We start from the raw sequence: 26,865 nt of genomic DNA, 5'->3' as shown, positions 1-26,865 counted from the left end.
CGGTACCACCATTTGGATTTCCGATCACCCCCCTTTTAGGGCAACATTAAAGAGAAGTCATGTCTTAGGCCCTAATGCGCAGAGGACGCGTCTGAGTTTAAACATGTACCTAAGTAATATTTGACGTACAAATGTTTAATTTAAAATTACAGTATTTATAAGGATAAGATTTAGTTTCGCTGTAATTCATGTTTTTCGCACATTGAAAATTGAGTGGCATTAAAAACCAGCTTAGCATTGGAACGTCGCATTGGCAGTGGATCGGCGGGTTCACTCTTAGAATTCATGTCAAGAGATGTGTTTGTAACTCCTTCAACCTGATGATGAATGTTTAATGCTTGAAATCCGGATCATTGTAAACAACAAATGTGTGAGTAAAACCATCATTTACAAAAAGTGAATCTACATACATACCTCACCTTCATCATTTCTAGCCTAACCATTCCTAACCTAACCTATTTCTAACCCTACACCTTCCATATAACCTAGCCCGACCATACCTAACCCAAAATCTATGCAACAACTCTATCTAACATAAGTTGTTATAACACCTAACCTAGGTTACTTAACTGAACCTTACCTAACCTATTTCTAACCCTACACCCAACCCACTTGCACTCACAATCATGCCAGTTTTTTTTGTGGGGGTGTCTTAGTGCCGAGGCTTTTTTAACTCTTTGGGGTAATTATAAAAAAAAGTTTAAATTCTTTTTCTAACATTTTTCCGACACAGCTGAGGAGTGTCATGAGTGTCCACATCTTCAATGTTGGAGTCGCAGCGATTTTGATGACTCCAATTTTTTAAGCAGGAGAGAGAATTTTCTCTTTAGTCCCATAGTTTGTACACACCCTGCATAAAAAAAATTACAAAAACTTTCTTGGACTTGTCAATGTATTCCCAGGGGATAGACCAATAAAAATCGTTTCAGCACGTTATTTCCATCTTAAAATATCAAAATACCATCTCTCATATAGTGGTTTAAGATCTATTTATATGTAAAAAAATTATTTAAAAAACATAAAAAACTCATGTGCTGATTTTAAAGTGTTACATTTGGGCAAGAGGGTCAATACGTAAAATCGTCGGGAAACCTATCGAAACAGATTTTTAACGTTTCTTTCGTAATTAGTATGTGTATTTGTGCTTGAATATCCAGGAATTTTTGTTAAGGTTAAAATTACGACATATAAATTATATAATTACAACTTTTGGCAGCCACGGGCTGAAAAGTGGCCTGCACCATTAAATTATGCCCAGGTTGTTCGCCGGTAATATTTTATAGAAATGTGTCATAGACCGCGTCAAATTCAACATAGAAAGAACAAACAGGCCGCAGGTGTTTACTGTTTGTTCATAGACAATCATTTCCCCAGTCTCACCCGAAAAACATTCAGTCCCCTCCAATGTAATGGAGCAGAAATACCTGACAGACGATGTAAGTTTGCCCGTGAATTGCATGATATCTTTTGAGATTTGTTATGTTGGATTATTGTTAAATTCTGCCGAGACGTTAGAGGGCGAGATGGTTGTTTTAAATATTGTAGTTGGGTTTTTGTAAACAATGGGTGAAGTTTGAAACTGCGTATTTATACTGTCATCGATTACTGTTGGCCAATCTAATATTGCTAAATTGACTTTTACATTGTTATAATTTCCGCAAGTTTGAAAGTTTTTTGCTCATGACAATTTGTGTCGATCAGCTCCTTCTGGATTTGGCCTTTCATACTTATGAAGAAAGGTGTGAAATTCTCATGGCTTAGAATTTGCGCTGTCAGATCAGGACCCATTTTTGCCAGCAATCTTTCTTTAATTTTGAAGTATTTGTATGTCTGGAAGTCTCATGAACTATCTGCGATATTCTGAGGGTTTCAATTTGGATCGCAATCGCTCGAAGATCACTACGGATGTCGTCCCGGATCCAATTGGTGTACTTAACAGGGCTGATATTTGTCTTTTTTGCAGACCTGCAGATCTTTTAGTCTGAAACCCCATGAAGTTATCGGAATATCGTGAAAGGTGCCCAAAGCAGTTGTGGTGACTGTCTATGACAATCAAGTTTCAACCTGATTTCGACAATGTTTCAGCCATCCAATTAAAAACTGTCCGAGATTCGACAGCACTCAACAGCTGCATAATAACATCGGCCCCGATTACTACAAAATCAAGCCCTTCCGTTGATTTGACAATATTGTGAAGCGTGTCGATTTTTTAACCTTAAGCACATGGGGAAGGGAGTTTAGTGACAGGTCTTGAGGTGGTGGCTTAGCATTCTGGACTCCCGAGCAGGCTGACTACGGGATGTATAGTCTCGGGCAGTCGAGTGTGAGTTGTGTGCTGCGTGTTCTATTAGTGAATACGAGAACTCGTCTACAAGTCTGCTTTAAACCTATTGAGCCCCTCCTTAAATAGAAGAGTTCTGCATCTTTATTCACGGAAGCACTTCAAAAGTAATGTTGACTGCCAGCAGTGCCAACAGGTAGGGGAGACTAGGTAGGCGTGGTTAGGTTAGGTAAGGTTAGTGTTAGGGACATGCTAGGCTTGGTTAGGTATGATTAGGGGCAAGAGAGGCGAGGTTAGGTTAGGTAGGGTTAGCGTTAGGGATTGGTTAGATTTTGTTAGGATGGAACTAGAGGCTGCCGTGTTCTCGGCATGTTTGTCCAATCACTAACCTATGTTCACAGCAACATCATCACGTATTCCATTGTTTTATTCCTCAATTTTTTTTTAAGCATGTCGATTAAATAGCTTTCTGGTTTTTAGAAAAATAATCCATCAAAAAATCACATAGTCAAAACCAGTTGGAAGTCAAAACATAGCTGTTTCGACAAAGGTCAGTTTTAGCTCTAAGTTTTGAAGTGTATCGATGATAAAATTAATTCCACGATTCGAAACAGACTACAAGAAATCAGCATGCGATAGGGAACGGACAAGGATGAAAGACATGAACAAAGCTTTCGACACACTGAGGAGTATGCTGCCGAGTTATAAACCGCCTGGTAAAAAACTGTCCAAAATAGAATCTCTCAGGTAATTTGGGTCAAATACAGTTTTATTTATCATGTTTCATTGTAATGTCAGTTGCGCAAAAATCTAATTCAATGTCAAATGTTAAAAGTTTGTTTTAATCTGAACCATTCCATTATGTCTAGGATGGCGATAAAATATATACAAGACTTACAAGCTATGCTAAACGGAAGACCCTGCACATCGTCGGACGTTTGTAATAACTGGGACGACAGTTACCATCAGTACAGTCAAAACTGCGACGACTTTTATTCGACCATCGAGTGCTACAAACTCGACCATCATTAGCCTCTATGGCATTGTTTAAAATTTTTTCTGATCGAGTATTGTAGAAAATTTGTTCATTTGCAATTATAATTTATGAAAACTTATATTGCCGATTTTTTAAAATTGTCTTTAAAGCAATCCATGCGCTCCTCGTAACGCGAAATCGAATTAGCCGATGATACGGCTGTCCTCTCTCCTAACCCCTATCACAGCCGAGTTAAATTTAAAAAAAAATCTCTCCATCCACACAGCCTGAAACAAAATCAATGAACACAAATCCCATACAATAGACGTCAACTTAAACAAATAAATCTTCCTCCAGTATAACACAGAACCCACTACATTCAGAGTCATTACAATACTCATGTCCGTTATTTCGGATTGTACCTAATTAAATGATTAAAGAATTTTTAACCCACACTGGATTAAAAAGTGCAGACTGTAGAGATACAAAATTTCAGCTTTCAGTATTAGAAGTATCGACCGATTTTTCACTTACGAACACTCTGAAAGGTATGGTTTTGAAGAAAAAATTCAGTACTGCCGAGCTTTCGACCTATTTTAAGGTCATCGTCAGTTTTTTTACAGGCGATCTCTTATATCCTTGAAGACAGGTTCAGTCCTAATAAGAACTGTGACCGTATTGCAATCTTAAAAAATTATCTAACTAAAAAAATACATTTTTAACGTTGCAATACTGTTACAGAACTTGACAATGTTAGGACTGAGTTGGTCTTCAAGAAATTTGAGATCGCATGAAAAAACTTAAATATATCAATCTGTAGACATATTTAAGAATGTTTTGCCCTGATGATGACCTTAAAATAGGTCGAAAGCTTGGTAGTAACAACTGAATTTTCTTTTTTCTTCAAGACCATGCCTTGATCCAGAGTGTTCGTGAGATTCAAAAGTACCATCAGATGCCACGAAGTTATAAATCTTTTAGTCCTTAGCTTAACATCTTGTCTTATTCTTAATAATCTTCACGGGAGGTTAAAACGGAGACGTAGAAGGGTCACCACTAGTTGAAAAAAAAAACATTTATGTACATGCGAATTAAATTTATTGATATTCTTTTAACATTTTGATAAGAGGATCGTAAAGGACCTCTCTGACGTTGATCGCCCACAAGAAGTCCAGATGGTTGAAGTAAGGATAAGGGACTTCGAATTTCCTGGCGTTCGGAAGGCTCCCGTAGAGTTTCTCGACGTCCTGAAACACACGATTTTTTTGACCATCGAGAAATATTTGACATCAGGCTGATCAGATACGAAGGATTACCTTTATACCAGCGAGCCAATCGTTGTCCGAGAATTGCAATATAACCGGCGAAGTTACTTTTCCCAAGGGGTACTCCGGCGGTGCGTCTGACCCGTAGTGATTCCTGTTGTCACGACCGTAGTCGAACATTCGAAACTTTTCCCCTTTGCGATGAAAAATTAGACAGCGTTAAACAAACTAAAGAAAACAAGTAGATTACCGTTGTTAGCAAGTTGGCCAAAGTGAATAAATTGCTTTGAAGATGCTCCTCCAGGTGAGTGATCCGCTATTTCTGGTATTAAGCTCTAATAAAATAATGAGCAGGTGGTTTATAGTTTTTATTGACTAAAGATGATAAAGTTGAATCTTACGCTATTTAGTTGTTGGGAGTCGAAACCGGCGAATAAGAATAGGGTGTTGTCGCAAATTGGTCTCGTGAAAGCTCTCCGCCTGCAAATCTCGCCGACTAAGAAATGTAGGAGGAAATTATCGCGGAAGAGCTCGTAAATACCCCACCACTGAATGATTTTCTAGGTTTTGAAAAGAAAAGTGAAAAAAAAAAGAACACGGCCAGGAGAACAAGTAGCTTACTGTTAAAATGAAGCTGAACCTCGTGAGCAGTCGTACGGTGCCTCTTGTATGGCCTAGGAAAGCTATCGGTGCCAAAGCTGACATCACTTTTATCCTGTCGTTGTATTCCGGCCTCGTGGACGCCAGCACAAAGTAAATCGTCGTCCCTTGGGAGTGACCGACGTATGTGACCTTGTCCTCTTTTGTCCTTTCACGGATGAAATCGATGACGACAGGCAAATCGTAGTAGCCCATCTCGTGGAACCTAAAGATGAAATTGAAGATGGAAAAACACGACACTTTGAAACAACCACTTACTTCATGATCTTATAACCTATCTTAATACTGTACTATAATAGTTATTTTTAAAAACTAAACTATATATTCTATGGAAATACCATGAATACTCATACTTAAACCTCACAAGTCTCCTGTCAATTATTCTCCTTCAGACGAATCAGCCTATTCTTAGTGACGTTAAAATCCTTAAAACGCCTTACCAATTCGGTTTCCGTCCTTGCCCCTCCACAATGCAACGATGTTTTCGTAGATGCCATTTCGTCCGCGAGCTGGATAGGGATAGGTATAAAAGAGGTGTCCACATGGCTTTCTCCACCTCTACTTGAGTAGATCTATAGAGCTCTTCTAATTTTATAAATCACTGGCTAGTTTCAGGTTGTTAATCACCTCCAAAGCTTTTCCAGCGGATTCATAGTGTAGGATCTTGCTTGCAGCTTTTCCTCTCCTAATTGCAAGAATCTACACCTACATAAACCTTCACAGAAACATAAAACCTGTTCTGCGGTCTCCTCTTCTTCCTGGCGTTACTTGCACAGTGTTTCTTCTGTCAGTACTCCTATCCGGTGCTTTCTTAGGCAGGATAGGACTGTTACGTTAAATCAAGTTCTCGACCCCGAGAGATTCTCATTGATAAACGGCCTACATTGCAAGAATCAATGTATGGTCGACCGGACCTTTTATGTAGTGAAACTGAGGTATCCGGAAAGGAATTTTTCAAGACCAAGTGATACAGAGTTGCTGAGAGTGTTTGTCAAGTGACCCCGCACCTATTTGTTGTAAGGTTGAGAATGTGCGGTTCAGAATAGCCTGCGATAGAACTCACCATAGAAGCCAAAAGTATCTAATAGTGATCGACTGTGGTCCAAGTAGGTTTGAAATATGGCTTCCTGTTTCGAACGAAATCAAGATCAGCTCGTGTGATATAAAAGTGTTTGCTGGGCATGGACTCCGAATTGCTGTTGGACAACAGCAGGAAGTTTCGCCAATAGAAGTGAAGATATTTAAACCGACCACAGGGGAATTGCATAATCGAAATAAACCACAGAAAAAAGAATAAATTCACTTCAAGGGGAGCACTCGAGAGTTCTCTTCAAACTTTCCTACTGACTTTTTATGGCCTAATCCTAAAGTCCTATCGATTATTGTTTCTAAGTAAGGTGCGGTAATAAGTTCTCCGAATTAAGACCAGGCGTCTCACACAGGAGTACTGTTGGTCTCATCATGTATTTATACTGCTTACTTGCCAATCCACTCTCTATACTGCAATGTTATGTACGAGCCAGAATGTATTTGTCACTACCAATATCCACTAACACCATCATCATATTGAATAAAGACAAAACTTATACGCCAATAACAAGGAATTACTTAGGGATATACCCCTACAGCAGACTGAAACGACAACAATTGAACGGAAGACCTGGACAACTAACATCAAAATCAGTAACAAAGAATACTGTAAAAAAATGACTTCGACCAATTTGGACATATGGATATGAACTGTGGGTTAACCACGCAGTCATCCAATATCCAACCCTTCCAATCGAAAGTTTTAAGAAAAACTATCCAAACTCCTCACTACGTCTCTAACCTCACTATCCACAATGGCTTAAACAAGTTCTACTCTAATCTTCCGTTTCAAGTTTGTCCTTTCATTCAAGCTTTCTCTACTATTTCACATCCCCAGAATCCTTCACGTCGCTTTAGACGACAATAGCCGTCGTTTATCTAAATAACTGTTTATTTTTTGTGGACCCATTCTGAGATGGAGGATTGTGGCGTTGTCGCTTTTCCTGAAACGCCTTTAGACTCTGGTGTCCTCCGGGAAAAGTGTAGAGCATAGTACATGATGTGATAGGGGGAAAATGATAACACAAATTTACAAGATGTACTAAGCCATGAAGTCCATCAAATCCTTAAAATCGTACTCAAATATTTTATGCGCCTCAAGGAAAATATAAGAATCACGGATATGTAACCTACCCCGTCCCTACGTTAAGGTTAAGTTACGGCTAAAACGATTCGACCTATTTAAGACTTTGCGCGCCTTGACCAATAATGGTCTAAGTACCAAGGTGTTTGTGCAGCAAAAAGGCTTAGGCCGATAAGTGTTCCAATAAAGGTTTTTCTAGTCGATCTAAATATCTGTTTATTTCTTGTAGACCCATCCTGAGATGGAGGATTGTGGCGTTGTCGCTTTTCCTGAAACGCCTTTATACTGCTTCAGATTTAGTGCGTAGCTTCGAAGGTTTCTCTGCCATGTGCATGCGAAGTTCTAGCACCTTTCCCATCACTGATAGCAGCGATACAATGGCGATGTTGGATAATAGAAAGTGTTTTTTTTTGTTCCCCAAGCAGTGGATCGAGGTCACGATAGCTCGGGTGGTAGAGCAGCGGCGTATCTAGCCGAAGATCTTGGGTTCAAATCCCGCTCGTGCCATTAACTTTTTTTCATCTCAACTAAAAACCTTAATTAATTGTAATATAACAGTAAGTTTATCAGTCTTGTTTAGGGTTGTTTGGCAAAGGCTTACTGTGTCTAGCACCTCTAGAGTTTGTCCACTTCTCCTTTTATCATTTTGGAACCATTCTGTGATGCAGGATTCTGTGTTTGTTTATGTTATCCCAACAGTGGGTTCAGGGCATATAGTTTTGCAGAACCTCCTCTGGCCAGTGTGTCTGCTTTTTCGTTACCTAAAATCCCTTTTGCCCTAGTACCCAAGATATCACCAGGTTGTGCGTTTCCCCAGGTTTTGGGTATTTTGAATATGAGTTTCTTTCGCAGGCTTTTAGTCATGTCCCAGCTATTACGCTATTTTGCATAAAGTGGGGAAATTTACTACATTTTGGCATTCAGTGTATATTTTGTGAATGTATAGGAGTTTTCACTCAAATTAAACTTCTTTTTAATCAAATTCACCTTTTTTCAACCAAATTAACCCTTTTTTTCGAATCAAATTAACTCTTTTTTCAACCAAATTAACCCTTTTTTCCAATCAAATTAACTCTTTTTTCATTCAACCAAATTAACTCTTTTTTCAACGAAATTAACCCTTTTTTTCAACCAAATTAAACCTTTTTTTCAATCGCTGAAAAAAATCAGATCAAATTGATGCTGTGTTTATCTCTGTTGATATAAACCATTTCTAAGAAATTACGTTAGCCGACGCCTTGCACAAAATTGTCTTTTACATACCGACTTCCTTCCCCACCCCTTCAAAACCAAACATATATAAACATAAAACAGCAAAATCTCACTGGCACTCTCACCACGACACGCAAGGATGGCATTACACAGAAGACAAACACTTTGAGTGAGCAGAAATACTTTGTTTGAATATAAAATATATTTTCCATTGTATAAATTCACTTATCCACATCCTAAATGTATTTGTTAAATGTAAACAATGTTTGTAAATCCCAGGCCCTGAAGATGATCTCAATAAAGATCGAAACGTGGCACGATAAAGAAAATGTTTTTCTGAAACCTACATTACACCCGACCGCATCTCACGACATCTGAATAACTAGCAATGAAAAAGATTGTACCATTGTTTATATTAATATTTGGTCAATATTTTATATGTCGGAGAGGACTTTCTAATTAAGGCGGTCCAGCCCTCACGCCTTCTGGTGGCGTTTGGTTGGAGTCCGGGTAGAATGAGATCTACATATTGAGGAAGAGTCGTCAAAAAGATGCTCGCTTGTACCCGGAACCCGTCTATGTTCGGACTTAGCCCACATCATGTCAAATCAAGAGGCGTCATCGGGTGTACCCGATTTCTACATATATTACGTCCATTCTTACGTCATCTCGACCGGAAGTCGCAACAGCGCTCGGTTTCGGGAGTTTTTGACTGAACTGTGCTCATACTTGATCAGATGTCTCTTCACGGCACATTTCTCATTATGGATAACGCTACCATAAAGAAAACAGCTGAAGTTGGATCTACATTACATTCAATCAAGTATCTTCCACCGTACTCCCCTATTCTTAACCCAGCCTTTTCTAAAATAAAGACGACTGCAAGGCATATATTGGGTGATACTTCCAACATACTGGAACTCAGTGAGCTCATAGGCAGCAGCGTTAACGGAATTTCAACAGTGGACTGCACTGTGTGCTGAAGCTGCATTTGTTGTTTCCATTTCATTGATCTAAAAATATGTATATATATTTATATAATTTTTTATAAAATTAATTATTTGAAAAAAACAACAACAACAACAATAACAACAACAAAAAAATATTTCAACAATACCTTTCATAATGACAATCAATTAAAGTTTTTAGTAGAGATGAAAAAAAGTTAATGGCACGAGAGGGATTCGAACCCACGACCTTCGGCTAGATACGCCGCTGCTCTACCGCCTGAGCTATCGTGACCTCGATCCACTCGGACATCAACTCCCCATCTCAACCCCACCTTATGAGTTTTCCCTCCTTTTGCCATTTTTCAAATGTCGTGTAATCGGTTTGGATTCTCGACGACAATTGAAATGGCGACGGAGAGCTTTAGTGAAGTGTACTTCATTTTTAAATCATTAATTCACTATTTTCGTGGTCCGCTCGACCAATTGATACATGACAATCAATTAAGGTTTTTAGTTGAGATGAAAAAAAGTTAATGGCACGAGAGGGATTCGAACCCACGACCTTCGGCTAGATACGCCGCTGCTCTACCGCCTGAGCTATCGTGACCTCGATCCACTCGGACATCAACTCCCCATCTCAACCCCCCATTTCATCTCAACTAAAAACCTTAATTGATTGTCATGTATTAATTGGTCGAGCGGACCACGAAAATAGTGAATTAACCTTTCATAATGTTCTACACTGATAAAATATTTATATAACAATGGTACAGTATTTTTCATAACAATGTTCAATACACATTGTTTGTTGTTCTCTTTCAGTTTCTCGGAATTTACATATTTTTAATACCCAATCCTCATAATTACGATGGTTTAAATGCGGTTGAAAAATGGTTTAATTTGGATGAAAAAAGTGTTAATTTGGTTAAAAAATAGTTATACGACTTCGGGAGAATTTCGACAACCCTGCTGTACGGTTCTCTTTAAGGTTGGAGTTTCTGATTCTATTTCTTCAACCCTCCAAGGTTTATCTTTTTCTTGGGAGTAGGGTTTAGGTGTGTAGGTGGCCTGGTATCATAATGCTGACGGTTTCTACTCTGCCCATTGGTGGAGCGGTTCCGAGTAGGGTCTTGTCTCTTTAAAGTTGCGGACGTGGTCCGTTCTCATAGGATTAATGATTGAACTATTATTGATCAAATACTAGGGTCAATTTCCCGGAGGGGAACGTTTTTAACTAAGCCTAACCCTACCTAACCTTGCCGGAACACAACCTAATCCCTGCGCACGTCACTGCTATGCGAAAATGTTCTCTTCACTGTCACGTAACGGTATTTCTATACAAGGCCTAATATTGGATACCGTTTAAAATGCAATATTTAAAGATAAGAAAATACAGGAAATTCATACGTACGAAAAGTTCCAAAATTGTGCTTTGTCGATGTCCGGATTGAGCGTCCTGTGCTTTCTGCTGTAGGTGGAGCCTCTAGAATTGCCCATCCACACGTCGTACCCGGCGTCAGCCAGAATGAATGCTGTTAACAAAAATGAATGAAACTTACTCGCACACTTCATAAAACCTGTATTGGTCAGTTCGAGACCTAGTCCTTTAGAAGGATCGCTGAGTACCCAGCAGGCGGAATTGCTCAAAATGCCGTGTTGGAGGAAAAGCGGGGGACGCCTGGAGCCCTGGGCCGAGTTATTGAGTCCGTAAGGAATTCTGTAAACTGTCAGGAGGTAGCCATCTTCCGTCTCGATCTCGTGCTCTTCCAGAGGGTATCCGTGAGGCAGAACCATATCGGCCTATCCTCCAAAACAAGATTTACATGTTAAAAAATAAGATCTCGTAATAATGTGATGACTACTCTCTCGCGATGACCAACTTTAGGAGTCAGACAAAGGTAAACAGATCCAGCATAGTGATCAAATCTCCATCACTTTAATTGCAGACCACAAAACCACAAACTTAGAAGATTTCTTTTCGGAGTGAGGGGTGTTGAACCTCGTTCGTTTTATTTTGGACAACCTCGCAATCAATTAACGCCTGTCAGTCTTTCGGATATTGCCATTGTGACATAATTAGGTATATCTATATCTAATATCACAAGAAATTCATTTGTGTGTAACATTTTAAATTTTTATTTTAAATTCCACAAAAAAAGACAGAAAATGGCGAAAAGCTGAAACTTTTAATACATAATTCCATCAAACGACAACGTTTGTAAGGGTTGTAATTTATGTCATCCTTGTATTATTTTATCCCTGCCAAATTTCGTGATAAAAACAAAGCCAAAACAAATATTTATATCGAAAATACGTCGTTTCGCAAATAAATAAGCTCTTCACTGGAAATTGATGGCCACTTTGACAAATACCTCAACGAACGTTAAAAAATAAATAGATAAAAAATGTAAAATGCTGAGTGATGTTTCGTTGAAAGTATTGGGTCATATCAACTATTCTTAATTTCCCTGTATATTGTATGTAAAACCATCGCGACTGCAAAATAAACACCACCCTGATAGAGGTTTGCAATTTTATTGATATACATATACATATTGACATAGAACGTTGGACATTTTTTACGGTATGTACATTGACATTTATGATAAGTATGGAATATAATTACTCAATTAATGTAAAGGAATATAATAACTGTCAAGAGCGCTCAACAGTGAAACGCATTGACATAATGTCAGTTTCACGACATTAAATCACGGATATGTATATAATTATAACCTTATAAACTTACCTAACCTAACACTAACCCTAACCTGACCTAACCTAATCAAACTCCAATCCCCATATGTTTGTTTCTTCAGTTTTGAGTCTGAGACGGAATACAGGTTCTTTAAAATTGGAGTTATTTGGCACATATGCCTCCAAGGCAAAACTGGATATTTTTATAACCTAACTCATCCCTAATAGTAAACTAACCCTGAACGACTGAAACCTAACTAAAAACTAACCCTAATTCTGACCAAACCCTGACTGACTTAACCTAATCAACCCTGACCTAACATAACAAACCCCAATCCCACATTTTTTTGTTTCTTTAGCTTTGGGTCTGATACCGAATACAGGTCCATTAGAAATGAACTGATTTGGCGTATACGTTGATAAAAATTCTATCAAGTTTTACTAGTCTTTAATTTTCTGACGCTCCTCATTCAAAGCCTGTGCCTTCCAACAAAGAATTAATGGATATTCCTAGACGAACACTCTGATCAAGGTATGGTTTTGAAGAAGAGGAAAGCAAATTTAGTTGCTAATACCAAGATTTCGACCTATTTTAAGGTCGTCATCAGAGCCTATTATTAATTTCACATTATGAAAAACATATTCGTACAATTGATTTAGCAAACAATATAACTATATGGAACTTACAAAACAACTTAAATTCACTAATTTCGTGGTCCGCTTGACCAATTAATATATTACAATTAATTAAGGTTGTTAGTTGAGATAAAAAAGTCAATGGCACGAGCGGGATTCGAACTCAGATCTTCGGCTAGATACGCCGCTGCTGTACCACTTGAGCTATCGTGACCTCGATCCACTCGGACACTAACTTCCCATCTCAACCCCACCTTATGAGTTTTCCCTCCTTTTGCCATTTTTCAAATGTCGTGTAATCGCATTGGATTCTCGACGACAAATGAAAATTTTTCTCAACTAAAAACCTTAATTAATTGTAATTACAAAACAACCTTAAATATGTCTACAGATTGGCATATTTATGTGTTTTTACAGGCGATCTCAAATTTCCTTGATGACCGATTCAGTCTCAACATTGCTGTACAGTAGTGCAACATCACCCCGAAGGTCCTCCTCTCGTTATTAAAGAACTCTGTTTAAAATTAATAAATTCAAAAATTGAACTTAAGCCCACAGTATCTGTTTGAATGTTACAATTATTATTTTCCATTTTAATGTGTAGAACCTCTTTTATTCTTCTCCTGAGTAATTTGTTAATTATTTCAACATTCGAACAATGAAATTTATGCCTACTTGATATTGAATGTTTTGATAGTCCTGTACCAGTTCTGGGTTTATTGCCACAATCAAAGATACGACCATAAATTCTATTTTTTATTAGAAAAAATGTAATAAATACGTAATTTGATAATAATATACGTAAAATTGAATATGTAATAGGTAATATAAAAGTGGTTTGTCGTGTACAATTGCTAAACACATTTTTAAAAAATCAGCAAAATTTCTGTGACAAAGCGTTTTATAAGAATAATAATTTAGGACGGAAATTCGTTTCTTTTGTGCCAGTTAAAAAGAGATCTTTAGCCCGTAGAAACAAAGAGGACAATTTAATGAATAAAACTAATGTAAAATTGATAAAGGCGTAATTGAGATACTTCAACTTGGCGGTAACTTCAATTTACCATACAATGAACATAAACCTTCGTGTATTTGAACTAATTACGGATTTGGAGGTGATGGTCAATAGGGTTGAAAATTAGTAGAATGCAAGATTTGATTAGGGTTGAGGCTGCTAACGTAATGAGAAACGGTATTTTCTTTTGGAAAAATAATCAAGACATAAAAATGATTGATTTGATTAGGAAAACCAAACCACTTTTAAAACAAATCTGTTACGTCAAAGCTGACAAGGGAAAGAGAACTGTTCTAATGCATAAAGACGAGTACAAAAAATTAAACAAGGAAATTAAAAACGATCCCACACTGTCGACAAGGTTGTAGAAATTGGTTGTATTGACAAGAGTGAAAGCTTAAGATTAAAAATCCACAACTCGATTTCCCCTAAAATGTATGGGCTACCGAAAGTACACAAAGAAGGTACTCTAAGACCTATAGTCTGTGGAAGTCAATCACCGTCTTACAATCTTTCAAAATGCGTTAAAGCCAAATGTTAGACCTTGTGTAAGGACAAATACAATATCAAAAATCCGTTTGAGTTCAGTGAAAAGATAAAAAATATTAAGGTAGATGAAGAGGATCTTTTGGTTTCCTTCGATATTAAACCTTTGCTTACTTCAATTCCCTTGAATATAGTAATTCGCCTCATATATCAACGCTGAAAAAACGTGTGCGAATTTATCAATGTGCCGTTTGATTTGTTCATTGTGTTCATTCAGTATATGAATGGCTATTTTAAATATGTTAACAAAATATATGTGCAGTTTGATGGTGTAGCGGAGTATTCGGTCCTGGAACCAAATACTCAGAACCCATGGGAAAATACACCAGTATCTTCTAAGCTGATATTCAATCGAGAGTACTCAACTCAACATGACTAAAGGGTACAAAAACATGTTCATAGCTATCATGTCAGATAGCCAAGCAGCCATCAAAGCTAAGCTCAAATATCATTAGTTCAAGGATGGTGCTGAACTGCAAAACCAAATTAAACATATTAGGTACGCAGAAGAAAGTCAGCCTCTACTGGGTCCAGGACACATGGCAGTAGAAGGCAAGGAGAAAGCGGACACCCTTGCAAGGAAGCTGTCACAGTGCTGATAGGACCCAGAACTCTTCTGTGGCATAGGAACCCACACTATCAACGAGTATCTCAGACAGAAGGACAAAAATAAAATGAAGGAACAATGGAATTCACTCATTGGACATAGGCAATCCAAGAATCTCCTAACAAATTTTGGAAGAAAAGAAGAATGTGTCAATGGCAGCAGGAATAAACTGCGAATCCTGACAGGATTCTTAACAGGACACTGTAAGCTAAATGGCCACGTAAAGAAGATTGGAATAATCCAAGACAGCACATGCAGATTCTGCAAAGAGGCAGAGGAGACACAAACACACCTACTAACAAACTGCGGTGCTACAATTGCCTGCAGGAGGAAGTGCTTTGGGATGTACAATATGACTATAGAAAGAGATTCAATCATTGAAACCGGGCCTATTAATTGAGTTCCTTGATGAAATAGGACTCACCGGTGTGTTTTAGGCAGAGAACGGGGCATACAGTAGCTCTTAAAGGGCACAATATATTACAACCCGACTATTACATCTACTGTGTAATATGGTGTGGCGATTTGTCCACCATTTTTGCGGATAGTCTAATGAATGATTTGATTTACAGGGTTTTAGATCAGGTCACTTATAATATTAAGCTCATATGTAAGTAAGTTGATGACTTGTTTCTGATTTTTCCAAGTGATAATTTAGACAAGCTCCTTAACCTTTTTAATAGTTATCATGAGCATATATAAATCATATATGAAGTGGGAAAATAGTGGCTCTATTACTCATATAGACGTGGAAGTGATCAGAAGTCCAGCGGGCACATTGATGCATAGGTGGTACACAAAAGATATCAGCTCTGACAGATATTTCAATTATTTTTTCTCACTCTTTTGGTCAAAAACTGAATTGTGCTAATAATTTGATACATAGAGCTTTGCCACTCAACAGCACATGCTTCTGGAGTGAGGTTAGAGAGCGACCTTTCCGAATTTTAAGAAATAACAACTATCCAAAGACATTGGTTAATAGATTGTTAGATATTAATTTAAGAAAGTTAATAAATGGTGAAAAAAAACGATAGAAATATGGACAACGGTCAAGACTATAAACGTACGTCCCGGTGATTTCGCTCAAATTAAAATATATGATCAAGAAATACATACCCGAAATCAATTGTTGTTACAAATACAAAACTAAAATGAGCTCTTTACATACTAAACTCATGGATAAGGAAGAAAAGTTTAATTTATCAAATGTAGGTTATCGTGTAGTGAATGCCCAACCAAATACATTGGTCAAACAGAACAGAGAATTAAAAATAGAACTTATTGTCATATTTCTGATTGTGGCAATAAATCCAGAACTCATACTGGACTATCAAAACATTCAATTTCAAGTATATATAAATAATAATTGTAACATTCAAACAGATACTATGGGCTTAAGTTCAATTTATGAAGATCTTATATATAGTATTAGGGATGAGTTAGGTTATACAAATATCCAGTTTTGCATATGTGCCAAATCACTCCAATTCTAATGGACCTGTATTCCGTCTCAGACCCAAAACTGAAGGAACAAAAATATGGGAATTGGAGTTTGATTAGGTTAGGTGAGGTTAGGGTTAGTGTTAGGTTAGGTAAGTTTATAAGGATATAATTATTTATATATCCGTGATATAATACGTCGTGAAACTGACAATATGTCAGTGCGTTTGTTTAACTGTTGAGCGCTCTTCCCAGTCATTACATGTGACTTGAAATCACCTGAAAAACACCTTAAATATGTCAATCTGTAGACATATTTAAGGTTGTTTTGTATGTTGTATATAATTATATTATCAGTAAAAAAAGAATGGGAAACCCGCTGGGCTCGAAGAAATAGAATTAACCCTGCCAAACTNGGGCCGGCGATGACCTCAGCTGTTTGTTGGCCCATAAACTTCCCACTTATTATTATAATTATATTAATTGTTGAATCAATCGTACAAATTTGTTTTTCACAATGTGAAATTAATATAGGCCCTGATGACAACCTTAAAATAGGTCGAAAGCTTGCCAATTGCAACTAAATTTGCTTTCTTCTTCTTCAAGAACCTTGATCCAGAGCGTTCGTAAGAGAAAAAGTGGTCGATACTTGTAACACTGAAAACAGGCATTTCCTAAATGCAGATATTATGATTTTATCTAATTTTTTTCAATTTATTATGGACCTAAAGGGCTGTTAACTGTTGTGATATCGAACACGCCACCCGAGGCAAATAGATAACCAAGATAAAATAGATAGCATCTGTTTGAAAGTTACAATTATTATTTTCCGTTTTAGTACGTAAAACCTCTTTTCTTCTTCTTCTGAGTAATTTGTCAATTATTTCAACATTCGAAAAGTCAAACGTATGCTTACTTGATCCCAAACACTAAACCAAACCCGTCTTTAACCCTAACTCAAGTCTGACCAAACATTAATCCTAACCCTGACCTGACCGATGCGCACTTCCGGGGAAAGCGAAATCAATGACGCAAAACAAATATGTGGATCCAGCCCAAAACCCTATCCATGTTAATGAGGACCTTTCTATATATGTGTCCGCTTGATCTACCTGCTTCCTTTAAATTAAATACAACTTTTATTTTTGCCTTAAACTAATTTTTTTCTACCACAGAGACCGAAGTGACATACATGTAATTAGTCAGTTACCGATCATCCTGATCCTCCAATCCTTGCTGTGTTGGATATAAGACTTGACTGAGACACTGACCCACCACTGAAGACGGCCAAATGGAAGGCTGACAGACCAACACAGCGAGGATACGAATACCCGACGGATCGGTAACGACCTACGGATCCATTAGAATTGAATTGATTTGGCACACGTCGCTCATAATGGTTCCTTGTTGGAAAATATCTTCAGATAGACGTACTACGGTTTCTTGTCGATTCTTACCATAGATTTTGGCCCTAAAGGACTGTCAATCTTGCTGTCGTAGCCATCCAAGGAAAAGGCCAGCGAGGTCTCACCGACGGCGATGAACAGGGTGCCGCAAATGAGTAAGATCGTGGTCATAATCGCTTCAGAGTACTGATCGGCGTATGACACAAACCTCCTATATATTTTTAACAAGAGGCACTCCAAAGTACCATTGACGACCGACAAACGAAGGGGCGAAGGTTGTGCGATTGTTTTTACAGGCGATAACATGTTTTTTGTGTGGCAGTTTTTGAATGGAAACTCTAGAAACCCAAGTAGGTGATAAGTGGCCATCGTCGACTTTTGAGCTTGAGTAAAAACTTGGAAAAAACACCAAAAAAACCATGTAATTTTTTTGCTCTTCATTTCTTGCTTCCTAGAGACTGTGGTCTCTCTTTTCCCCTGCGACCTAATAGATATCTTTAAGATGTAGATATGATATATATCTACGCGTTTTTCCAATGGGTAGTCGACATAGGGGCTTATTATTCAATTCCTGCCTGCTGAGAGAAAAGTAGATTTTCCTTTACATTAAAGTAAATTTACCAAATAAATTATAATACAATTGTACATTTTCCTAAACATCACTCAAGAGATTAATTTCTGTCTTTGAATAATCCATGGTGGTTTAAAGCAAGATTAATAGTATTTAAGCCTTGTAAAAAAAAGACGTGATAAAATTGTTGATAAACAGCCAAGACTCAGCACTTATTTATAAAAATATCTTCAATTGTTATCATGAAGTACAGCTATTAATCAACCATACCTTAAGAGTAGTCATTAAAGAGATCATTTTATAATGCGAATTAAACATTAAATTATTGTCACAGGCTTTTCAATATTTTTTTTATATTTCTTATATAACAACACTTCTTCTTGGCACAAGAGAAAAATTGATCACTCTTAATATTTCCTCAAGTACTATGTTAAATTCATTTATAAATATTGTGTCAACAAAGTAAGTTGTAACAAAATATGTTTTCAGAAAGATTTGTGTTTTGCAGAAGTAACAAAACCTAAGTTAAACAAGTGTTTTTGCCATTCAAAAACTCGCCTCACGGAAAATTATTGGATCATTGATATGTGACTAAAGCTAACCTGAACTCACCAATCATAAACCTAAACAGAGCCCCACCTAACTTAACCCTAACCCTATCTTAACCTAACCTTAACCCTGTGGAACCTAATACTATCGTAGATCCATTAGATTTCGTGGTCCGATTGACCAGATAACATCTTTCAATTAATTAATCTTTATATAAGGTATTGGTCGAGATAAAAAAGGCAGTGTCATGAGCGGGATTCGAACCCACGATCTTCGCCTAGATACGCCGTTGCTCTACCACTTGAGCTATCGTGGCTTCGATCCACTGGTCAATCGGACCACGAAATCTAATGGATTTAATAAATTAAATGAAGTATATCTTCACTAAAGCTCTCCGTGGCCATTTCATTTGTCGCCGAGAATCGAATAGATTACACGATAAATTAAAAAATGGCAAAAAGGAGGTAAAATTCGAAAGGTGGGGTTGAGATGGGAGGTTGGTGTCCGAGTGGATCGATGTCTCGATAGCTCAAGTGGTAGAGCAGCGGCGTATTTAGCCGAAAGTTGTGGGTTCGAATCCCGCTCGTGATACTGCTTTTTTATCTCGACCAATACCTTACATAAAGATTAATAAATTGAAAGACTATGTAGATCTTGAAATACATAATTTGGGTCTGAGCGTCGTATACTCAGTATTAAAGGGAACGAAATAGTTTTATTTTCATTTTTATTTGTTTTTTAATTTTCTGTTTTTTCTGTACTTTACTTAATTATTTTTTTAGAATTAGGTAATAAACATTTTCTTTTGAAATGTCTTATTTTTGTAACCAAACCTATTTTTGGTACGCACATGAATAAACCTCAATACAGTAAAATTTAAAGGTAGTGCGTTCATTTTTCCATCAGTGTATAATAACTTTCAAATACATGCAAAAGAGAGGGAGAAAATACTTTAACTAATTTAATTGTACTTGTAAGCTTCTAAGTTGAGGGGCGTCGGTGGCCGCAACGGTTTAGGCGTTGACACGGCGCTCTCTTTAAGGTAAAGGTACCGGGTTCGAATCCAGCTGCCCTGCATTCGAACCCGACATACTTACAAATGGGATTCTTTCAAAACTACCTGCACTCCGAGGGATGATATGACCTCTGCTATTGCGAACCCTCGTCAAAAAACCAAAAATCTTCTATGTGGGTAACTGAAACGAACTATATATCCTCCAGACGGTAACCTGCTGACCTCACCTAGAGCCACGGATTTGACAGGAGAGACGGATGGAATTTTACTCTTTTTTTAATTGTATATGTATTAAGTGCAACGCCATTAATGTTGTTCGAAATAAAAACTTTCATGGTATATCAATATCGGCTTTTGGTTGGTCCAAGACTTAAGCCAAAAAAAAAAAAAAAAATTAAAATCCAGCTTTACTACCCCTAAAAAACTAACAGCTTTTTGAGTTGTGACACTTTTCTTGCATATATTGGTTGTCTGTAATTTAAATTAGTCTGTTTGCTCTAATGATAATGGTGGTCAATGAATGACTGTGAGGATATTAATATTTTTGCGATAGTAACAGACAACATACAAACCTAACAAACAAGACAATTAATTAAGGTTTTTAGTTGAGATGAAAAAAAAGTTAATGGCACGAGAGGGATTCGAACCCACGACCTTCGGCTAGATACGCCGTGGGGTTGAGATGGGGAGTAGATGTCCGAGTGGATCGAGGTCACGATAGCTCAAGTGGTAGAGCAGCGGCGTATCTAGCCGAAGGTCGTGGGTACGAATCCCTCTCGTGCCATTAACTTTTTTTCATCTCAACTAAAAACCGTAATTAATTGAGATGAAAAAAAAGTTAATGGCACGAGAGGGATTCGAACCCACGACCTTCGGCTAGATACGCCGTGGGGTTGAGATGGGGAGTAGATGTCCGAGTGGATCGAGGTCACGATAGCTCAGGTGGTAGAGCAGCGGCGTATCTAGCCGAAGGTCGTGGGTTCGAATCCCTCTCGTGCCATTAACTTTTTTTCATCTCAACTAAAAACCTTAATTAATTGTCTTGTATTAATTGGTCAAGCGGACCACGAAAATAGTGAACTAACAAACAAGCATAAATAACCGTTACGAAAAACATATTTGTACAATTGATGTAACAATTTTTTTTCATAATGTGAAATTAATATAGGCCCTGGTGATGTCCTTTAAATAGGTCGAAAGCTTGGCTGTAACAACTGAATTAACTTTTTTCTTCAAGACCTTGATCCAGACTGTTCGTGAGTAAAGAAATGGTCGATACTTCTATCATTGAAAACTAAAATAATTGTAAAATTAATACTACTTTGCTCTTACAATGAAGAGAAAAACGCGGCAAAACAACTAGAAATGTGGTTAGATTCAATTAAGTACACGCAATCTCCCCTTTTCGCATAAAATATATTTGTAGTAATTCAGTATTTACAATATTTCGATTTTCTGAAACATGTTTGACCTGAAACATCCATCCTTAGGAGATTTGTTAGTCAAATATGAAGACCCGGTCCTATCAGAACTATAGGTCATACTTTTCTTCTCATTGCCCGTTATCAAAGTGCAACGAGAAGATCCAATATCCATAACATTTTCCATAAAATAGTTGCCAAAGGGGTGGAATTTGAAAACTGACAGACATCATTATTGATGGCAGTTTACTTCTTGTTGGTTGTCAACGAATTTAGAATCGGTTTGTAAAAGTCATTACACGCGATGTAAAAGTCATTTATACAGATATTTTAAATTATTAGTTGATTTATATATTTTTTTTATATATTAATCAAAGTTTCACGTTTTTTAACGTTTAATAATTGATTCTTTGTCTAAAAAAGAAAAAAAAATTTAAATCTCTAAAAAAAAGAAAAATAATAAAAAAAGACGGACAGATTAAATTAGTTTTAGTCTTGTTTTAGATTTTTAATTAGCATTTTAATATCGCGTATTTCCTCCTCTTGCCTTAATTACATCTCGAAGACGGCTCCTCGACATACTTTCTACCAGTCTGGAAATGTCTCTTTGCTGGAGGTTGGCCCATTCTTCTCGAAAAGTTCTTTCATGATTGTGGATTGTATCAGGACGTGATGGATGTGCTCTTATTCGTTTTTTGAAGTTATCCCATAAATGTTCGATGGGGTTCATGTCTGGAGAACCGGCTGGCCAGGCCTGATGTTGAAGGTGCGTAAGTACTATGCTAGCGACATGTGGACGGGCATTAGAATAGGATCATAGGCAACGCGTGAAGTTCCCAAATTTCATCCACATAGCGAGTGGCCGTCAACATGAACAACAACCAACTCTGTACGACTCTCTATTGAAATTCCCTCCCACATCATCACTGAGCCATGTTGAAAAGGTAGGCTCTGGAAAAAATTACATGCTTCGTACCTGTCATTTCTCCTTCTCCACACTCTTTCACGCCCATCAGCAGATCGTATAGTAAATCTGCACACATCTGCAAAAAGTACAGCAGACCAATCTTCCAAAGACCAATGGTTCTCGGCAAATGCGTGCCGTGCAACTCTTTATGTTCTAGTCAATTGTGGTCATCTTACGGAGCGAAAAGCCATCAGTCCATACTGTGGAGTGCGTTCAGAAATTTGGACATTTCGAACTTCCAGGAGCTGATGAATCGGTTCAACAACAGTAAGGTGCCGGTTTCGCAAAATTATGAAATTCAAAAAACGGTCATCCTGTGGTCCTGTTACACTATGGCGTCCAGAACCGGGCCTTCTATGGTAGGACCCAGTTTTTCGAAAACGTCTGACGGCGTCTCGCAGTGTTTCGTAGGGAGCTGCGATGGCAATAGCCGCATTCCCGATGGAACGTCCATCATCAATAAATGCCACACGCGCAACAGCCTCAGGTCTAAGTGGGATTTTTATGTTTAAAAATTGAAATTAAGAAAACAAAGATGAAAAATAAACTGTTTATTGCTTCTGAATTCCATTGAGACTAAATAAACATTTTAAATTCCGTAAAAAGTAAACATTGAAAAATACTTTATCCATGTTTTGGATTAATGAGTAATCTCTAATTGATGATATTCCCAATTTAATACATAGCATAAACAAATATTTATTTGTAAAAACAATGAGAGTAATTAAGGGCAGAATTTTATTTATCGAGAAAGTGAAATTATGAAATAAATGAAATGTCAGTGTATATAATATGCTAACTCTAAATCATGAATGTATCAATGCTGGAAGTTGCGATAACTTGACACGAAAGAGTATTATATTAAGATGTATAGATTATTATAACAATACGTTATTCCGGAGCAGCTTAAATTCTTCACTAAACAAGAAGAAAACTGAAGTAACAAGTTCAGCCATTTTAACTGATAAAATTACACCAATGTTATAAAGCTTGACACAAAACTATGATATTCTAATTTTTGCGAATGGTGTCAATACTTTTCCATCAATTTAAACATACGATGCTGCCTAGCACACTGATGATGTCATTTATCCTGTAGCATCTCACACCCGAATACTTCAAAAACTTAAATAATCCGGTTTTTAGAAATTTTCGATTTGTGTCACATTTCTTGCGGGTGTGCGATATGTAATTATTGTTTGCTTTGTAGAAGTGTATATTGATGAAGAGCTAGGAAAATCTAGTGACAATTTTGAACTGAGGAGGCCGGTTCTACTTTTGAAAAATCCCCATGTGAGATATTGAAAATGGATTTAGACGATTGATTTTTGATGTGGGATGATAGCGGATATAATTGATAATAAAAGGTAGCGTCGGAGGGTGGTTCGGGGGCGGGCGGGGGCGAGGGTGTGCGTGTGCTTGAGTGGCCGTCGAAGAGGGGGTCAGAGTCGAGGATGCCAGCGGATTCCTGCCGGTTCAGTCTCTTCGCGCCGCTCTTCCAGTCAACAACGCGATTTCTCGCCTCCCCCAAATCAAAAAATACATCGCTAATCATTTGAGTCATTTCAATTTTCCGGCTCAATCATGACGAAAACGATCTTTTAGAGTAATCAAGTCGTTATTATTTTCAACCGAAGTCGGAAGTGTTTTTTTTCCTCTGGATTTTCTCCTGGGATTAGACTCTATTCGAAAATAAAAAAAACACCTCCAAATTTGACCCATCATGACTCTTCTCTTCCTAATTCTAATCTCAGTCATTTTCGACGTCTCTGCTCAAGGTACGTTGAACGATTAGAAAAAGAAGATTTCTGCTGCACCAGTGCCAACCACTGCACCAATTTTTTATACAACTTTTCACATTTTTTTATCCTAAAACACGGCTTGTACGTCTGGAAAAACCACATCTATGCCAGACATTCGCAAAACCTAAAATGAAGAATCATAAGGACCGGCGTGTAAAAAAGGCACGGTCAAAAAACCAATTTACTTCTAAATATAATTCTTTATTAAACTTTCGGGACGTTGAGGTTCGAACCCGGGCCCCGTACAGTGATAAGTGTCGTTGTTGCCACCGAGCACTATTGTATTTTATATTTTTTGTTTTGACATTCCATCCTATGTGTTTTTAAACAGTACCTTTTATTAAAAAACCCAGTGTTTTACGCGTTCATTTTCGAACTTAAAAAGTCCGTCATTCGGAATCGTGTCAGAAATTTTCAACACTATCGGCCCTTGGACAAAGGAAAGCGACTTTATACTCGTCCCTTTCTGTGCTTTTATTTCCCCCAAATAACAACTTCTACATTCTCATATACTGTACATCCAAATAATAACAGGTGGTCGACTCGGACGCTGTGAATAAATTAATAGTCGATAATTTTTTTTTCGTCTGCTCGGATAATTGGTGGTTTGATGCTTAGAAAGTTTCGATTGGCCTAAGCAGAACGACTCGCATCCTCGATATGTGTAACGACGTGTTAGACCTACGTCCTACGCTGTGCCCACTCGAAAAATGACTTAATCGACAGATCTGAAGGAAAAGGGGAAAAAAATAATCGGCTCTGGCACCGGCGGTGACTGGCAAGGGATAAAATATTTAATGCCCCTTGGCTTTTCTGTCCTCCTCCACTCATTCTTTTTTTAAACTTTAGCGGATCCGGACGTTCGTTTATCCGGTCCAGCGGATACGGGATCTCCCTGTTCTATTCTCTCACTTCGGATCTAAACGAGGATACGATCCGCTTTTTTACTTAGGATTAGATATTAAAAATAATCCATCTTTGGTATAATTTTTATTATGGCATGTTTTTGAAGATTGACATTGGCCAACCTTCAAAAGCAAGCCTATCAAATGATCACAATTTCCATTTACGTATTGGTAAAATGGTTTTATCAATACTGTTTTTCGAAACAAAATTTGCATTTTTAAAATTTAAACTAAAACCTTTTGTGCACAGATGAAACCGATCCAATGAGATTCCATGCTTAAATTAATTTTTGAATCGCTTACGCTATTTGAAGATGCCCTTCTTACAAGCATATTCTAGCGTTAGAAACGTTAGAAAAAAAGTGTACACTTTCAAACTAAAACATCGACTTTTAACTTCCTACTACAAGAGGGAGCAGTTTTTATGGCGTGAATCGGCCGACAACGGGAAAAATTCGAGCTCGATCTAAAAACAATTTCTTAATGGGAGGTTAAAAGGATTCCCAACTTTAGAAGTTGATGAAATAATTTTTCGAAAGTTGCGAATAAAGTGGTTGGTGTATCTTGTCTTGATGAACTTGCGCCACACCTTACGCTATTCCCTCTTGTTCTTTATGTATATGATGTATCAAAAACTCCTTTCCAAACATTTCTTTTTTTGGATTGCCATTAAACAAAACCCTTTTATGCATAGAATGCACCGATCCAATGAGATTCCCAGGTTTAGAAGTGGTTGAAATAATTTTTCGAAAGTTGCGAATCAAGTGGTTTAGTGTATCCTGTCATGATGAACATGCGCCATACGCTATTTCAACTCGTCTTTTATGTATATCAGGTGTCAAAAACTGCTTTTCGAAACTAAATCCAGGTGTCAAAAACTGCTTTTCAAAACTAAATCATTTTCTATACATTTCCTTATTTAAGAAGAATCTATGTTTAAAATTTTTATGATATAAAATTAAGCGGAAAAGGGTAAAATTTGATCTCTATCTGAAAACAATTTCTTAATTATTTATAAAAGAGAAGCAACCGTTCTTCGGACTTAATATTGCATTATTGTTTTCCGTTAGAAGTGGTTCATATAATTTTTTGAATGTTGCGAATCAAGTTGTTTGGGGTATCTTACCTTGATTTGTACCACACCTTACGCTATTCCTTCTTGTTCTTTATTTGTATGTGTCAAAAACCGCTTTTCAAAACTAAATCATTGTCAATTGACGTCCTTCTTTAAGAACAATCTATGTTTAAAATTTTTTGATGTAAAATTAAGCGGAAAAGGGAAAAAATTGACCTCGATCTGAAAATAATTTCTTAATGGTTTATGAAAGGGAAGCAACCGTTTTTCGGACCAAATATTTCATTTTTTGTATTGCTATTAAACAAAGCCCTTTTATGCACAGAATGAAACCGATCCAATGAGATTCCCAACTTTGGGAGTGGTTGAAATAATTTTTCGAAAGGTGCGAATCAAGTGGTTTGGTGTATCCTGCCTTGAAGAACTTGCGCCATACGCTATTTCATCTCGTCTTTTAGGTATACCAAGTATTAAAAACTGCTTTTCAAAATTTAATCATTGACAATCGACGTCCTTCGGTAAGAGGAATATATGGTTAAAATTTTTATAATGTAGTATTTATTATTATTTATCAAACTGAGTATAAATTCTTCGACTAAACCTAAAATTTCTATATTGTGTACATCGTTGTAAAAATTCATATTCACATGTTATATGCATTTATATAATTTAAATAATTTTTATAAATCCCAA

General features: G+C 37.2%; 3 protein-coding genes across 3 annotated transcripts in view; 2 read left to right on the top strand and 1 right to left on the bottom strand.

The window, feature by feature from the left end:
• Window positions 1–1,351: 1,351 nt before the first annotated feature.
• Window positions 1,352–3,393, top strand: LOC106663292 (protein Fer3). Its single transcript, XM_014388000.2, has 4 exons — window positions 1,352–1,436; window positions 2,762–2,831; window positions 2,896–3,028; window positions 3,151–3,393. The coding sequence occupies exons 1-4, from the start codon at window positions 1,410–1,412 to the stop codon at window positions 3,311–3,313; spliced, it is 393 nt and encodes a 130-aa protein (XP_014243486.1). The 5' UTR covers window positions 1,352–1,409; the 3' UTR covers window positions 3,314–3,393.
• Window positions 3,394–4,338: 945 nt separating this feature from the next.
• Window positions 4,339–18,057, bottom strand: LOC106663281 (lipase 3-like). The gene is made up of 8 exons (XM_014387986.2): window positions 17,919–18,057; window positions 11,116–11,317; window positions 10,929–11,049; window positions 5,144–5,387; window positions 4,924–5,082; window positions 4,773–4,857; window positions 4,574–4,716; window positions 4,339–4,504 (listed from the first exon to the last, which is right to left on the bottom strand). Exons 1-8 carry the CDS (start codon window positions 18,036–18,038, stop codon window positions 4,355–4,357), a joined length of 1,224 nt encoding a protein of 407 aa, XP_014243472.1. The 5' UTR covers window positions 18,039–18,057; the 3' UTR covers window positions 4,339–4,354.
• A 5,836-nt stretch (window positions 18,058–23,893) lies between these two features.
• LOC106663359 (B-cell receptor CD22-like) overlaps window positions 23,894–26,865 on the top strand; it is a 569,781-nt gene continuing 566,809 nt past the window's right edge. The window contains exon 1 of the mRNA XM_014388165.2: window positions 23,894–24,168. Coding sequence (XP_014243651.1) covers window positions 24,114–24,168 — 55 coding nt within the window. The 5' untranslated portion in view covers window positions 23,894–24,113. The remainder of the gene's footprint in view (window positions 24,169–26,865) is intronic.

This window comes from Cimex lectularius, unplaced genomic scaffold (genome assembly GCF_000648675.2).
Source record: "Cimex lectularius strain Harlan isolate CLEC.00 unplaced genomic scaffold, Clec_2.1 scaffold78, whole genome shotgun sequence".
Lineage (NCBI taxonomy): Eukaryota > Metazoa > Arthropoda > Insecta > Hemiptera > Cimicidae > Cimex > Cimex lectularius.
This window is presented reverse-complemented; position numbering and strand designations above follow the sequence as displayed.

Excerpts from the sequence above, each read along its gene's own strand:
- LOC106663292 (XM_014388000.2), top strand. The coding sequence starts at position 1,410 with ATGGAGCAGAAATACCTGACAGACGAT. Across the intron at positions 2,832-2,895 it reads ACATAGCTGTTTCGACAAAG|ACTACAAGAAATCAGCATGC; the intron begins GTCAGTTTTAGC and ends GATTCGAAACAG. Across the intron at positions 3,029-3,150 it reads TCCAAAATAGAATCTCTCAG|GATGGCGATAAAATATATAC; the intron begins GTAATTTGGGTC and ends CATTATGTCTAG.
- LOC106663281 (XM_014387986.2), bottom strand. The coding sequence starts at position 18,038 with ATGACCACGATCTTACTCATTTGCGGCACCCTGTTCATCGCCGTCGGT. Across the intron at positions 5,083-5,143 it reads GGTTCAGCTTCATTTTAACA|AAAATCATTCAGTGGTGGGG; the intron begins GTAAGCTACTTG and ends TTCAAAACCTAG. Across the intron at positions 4,858-4,923 it reads ACTCCCAACAACTAAATAGC|AGCTTAATACCAGAAATAGC; the intron begins GTAAGATTCAAC and ends TTATTTTATTAG.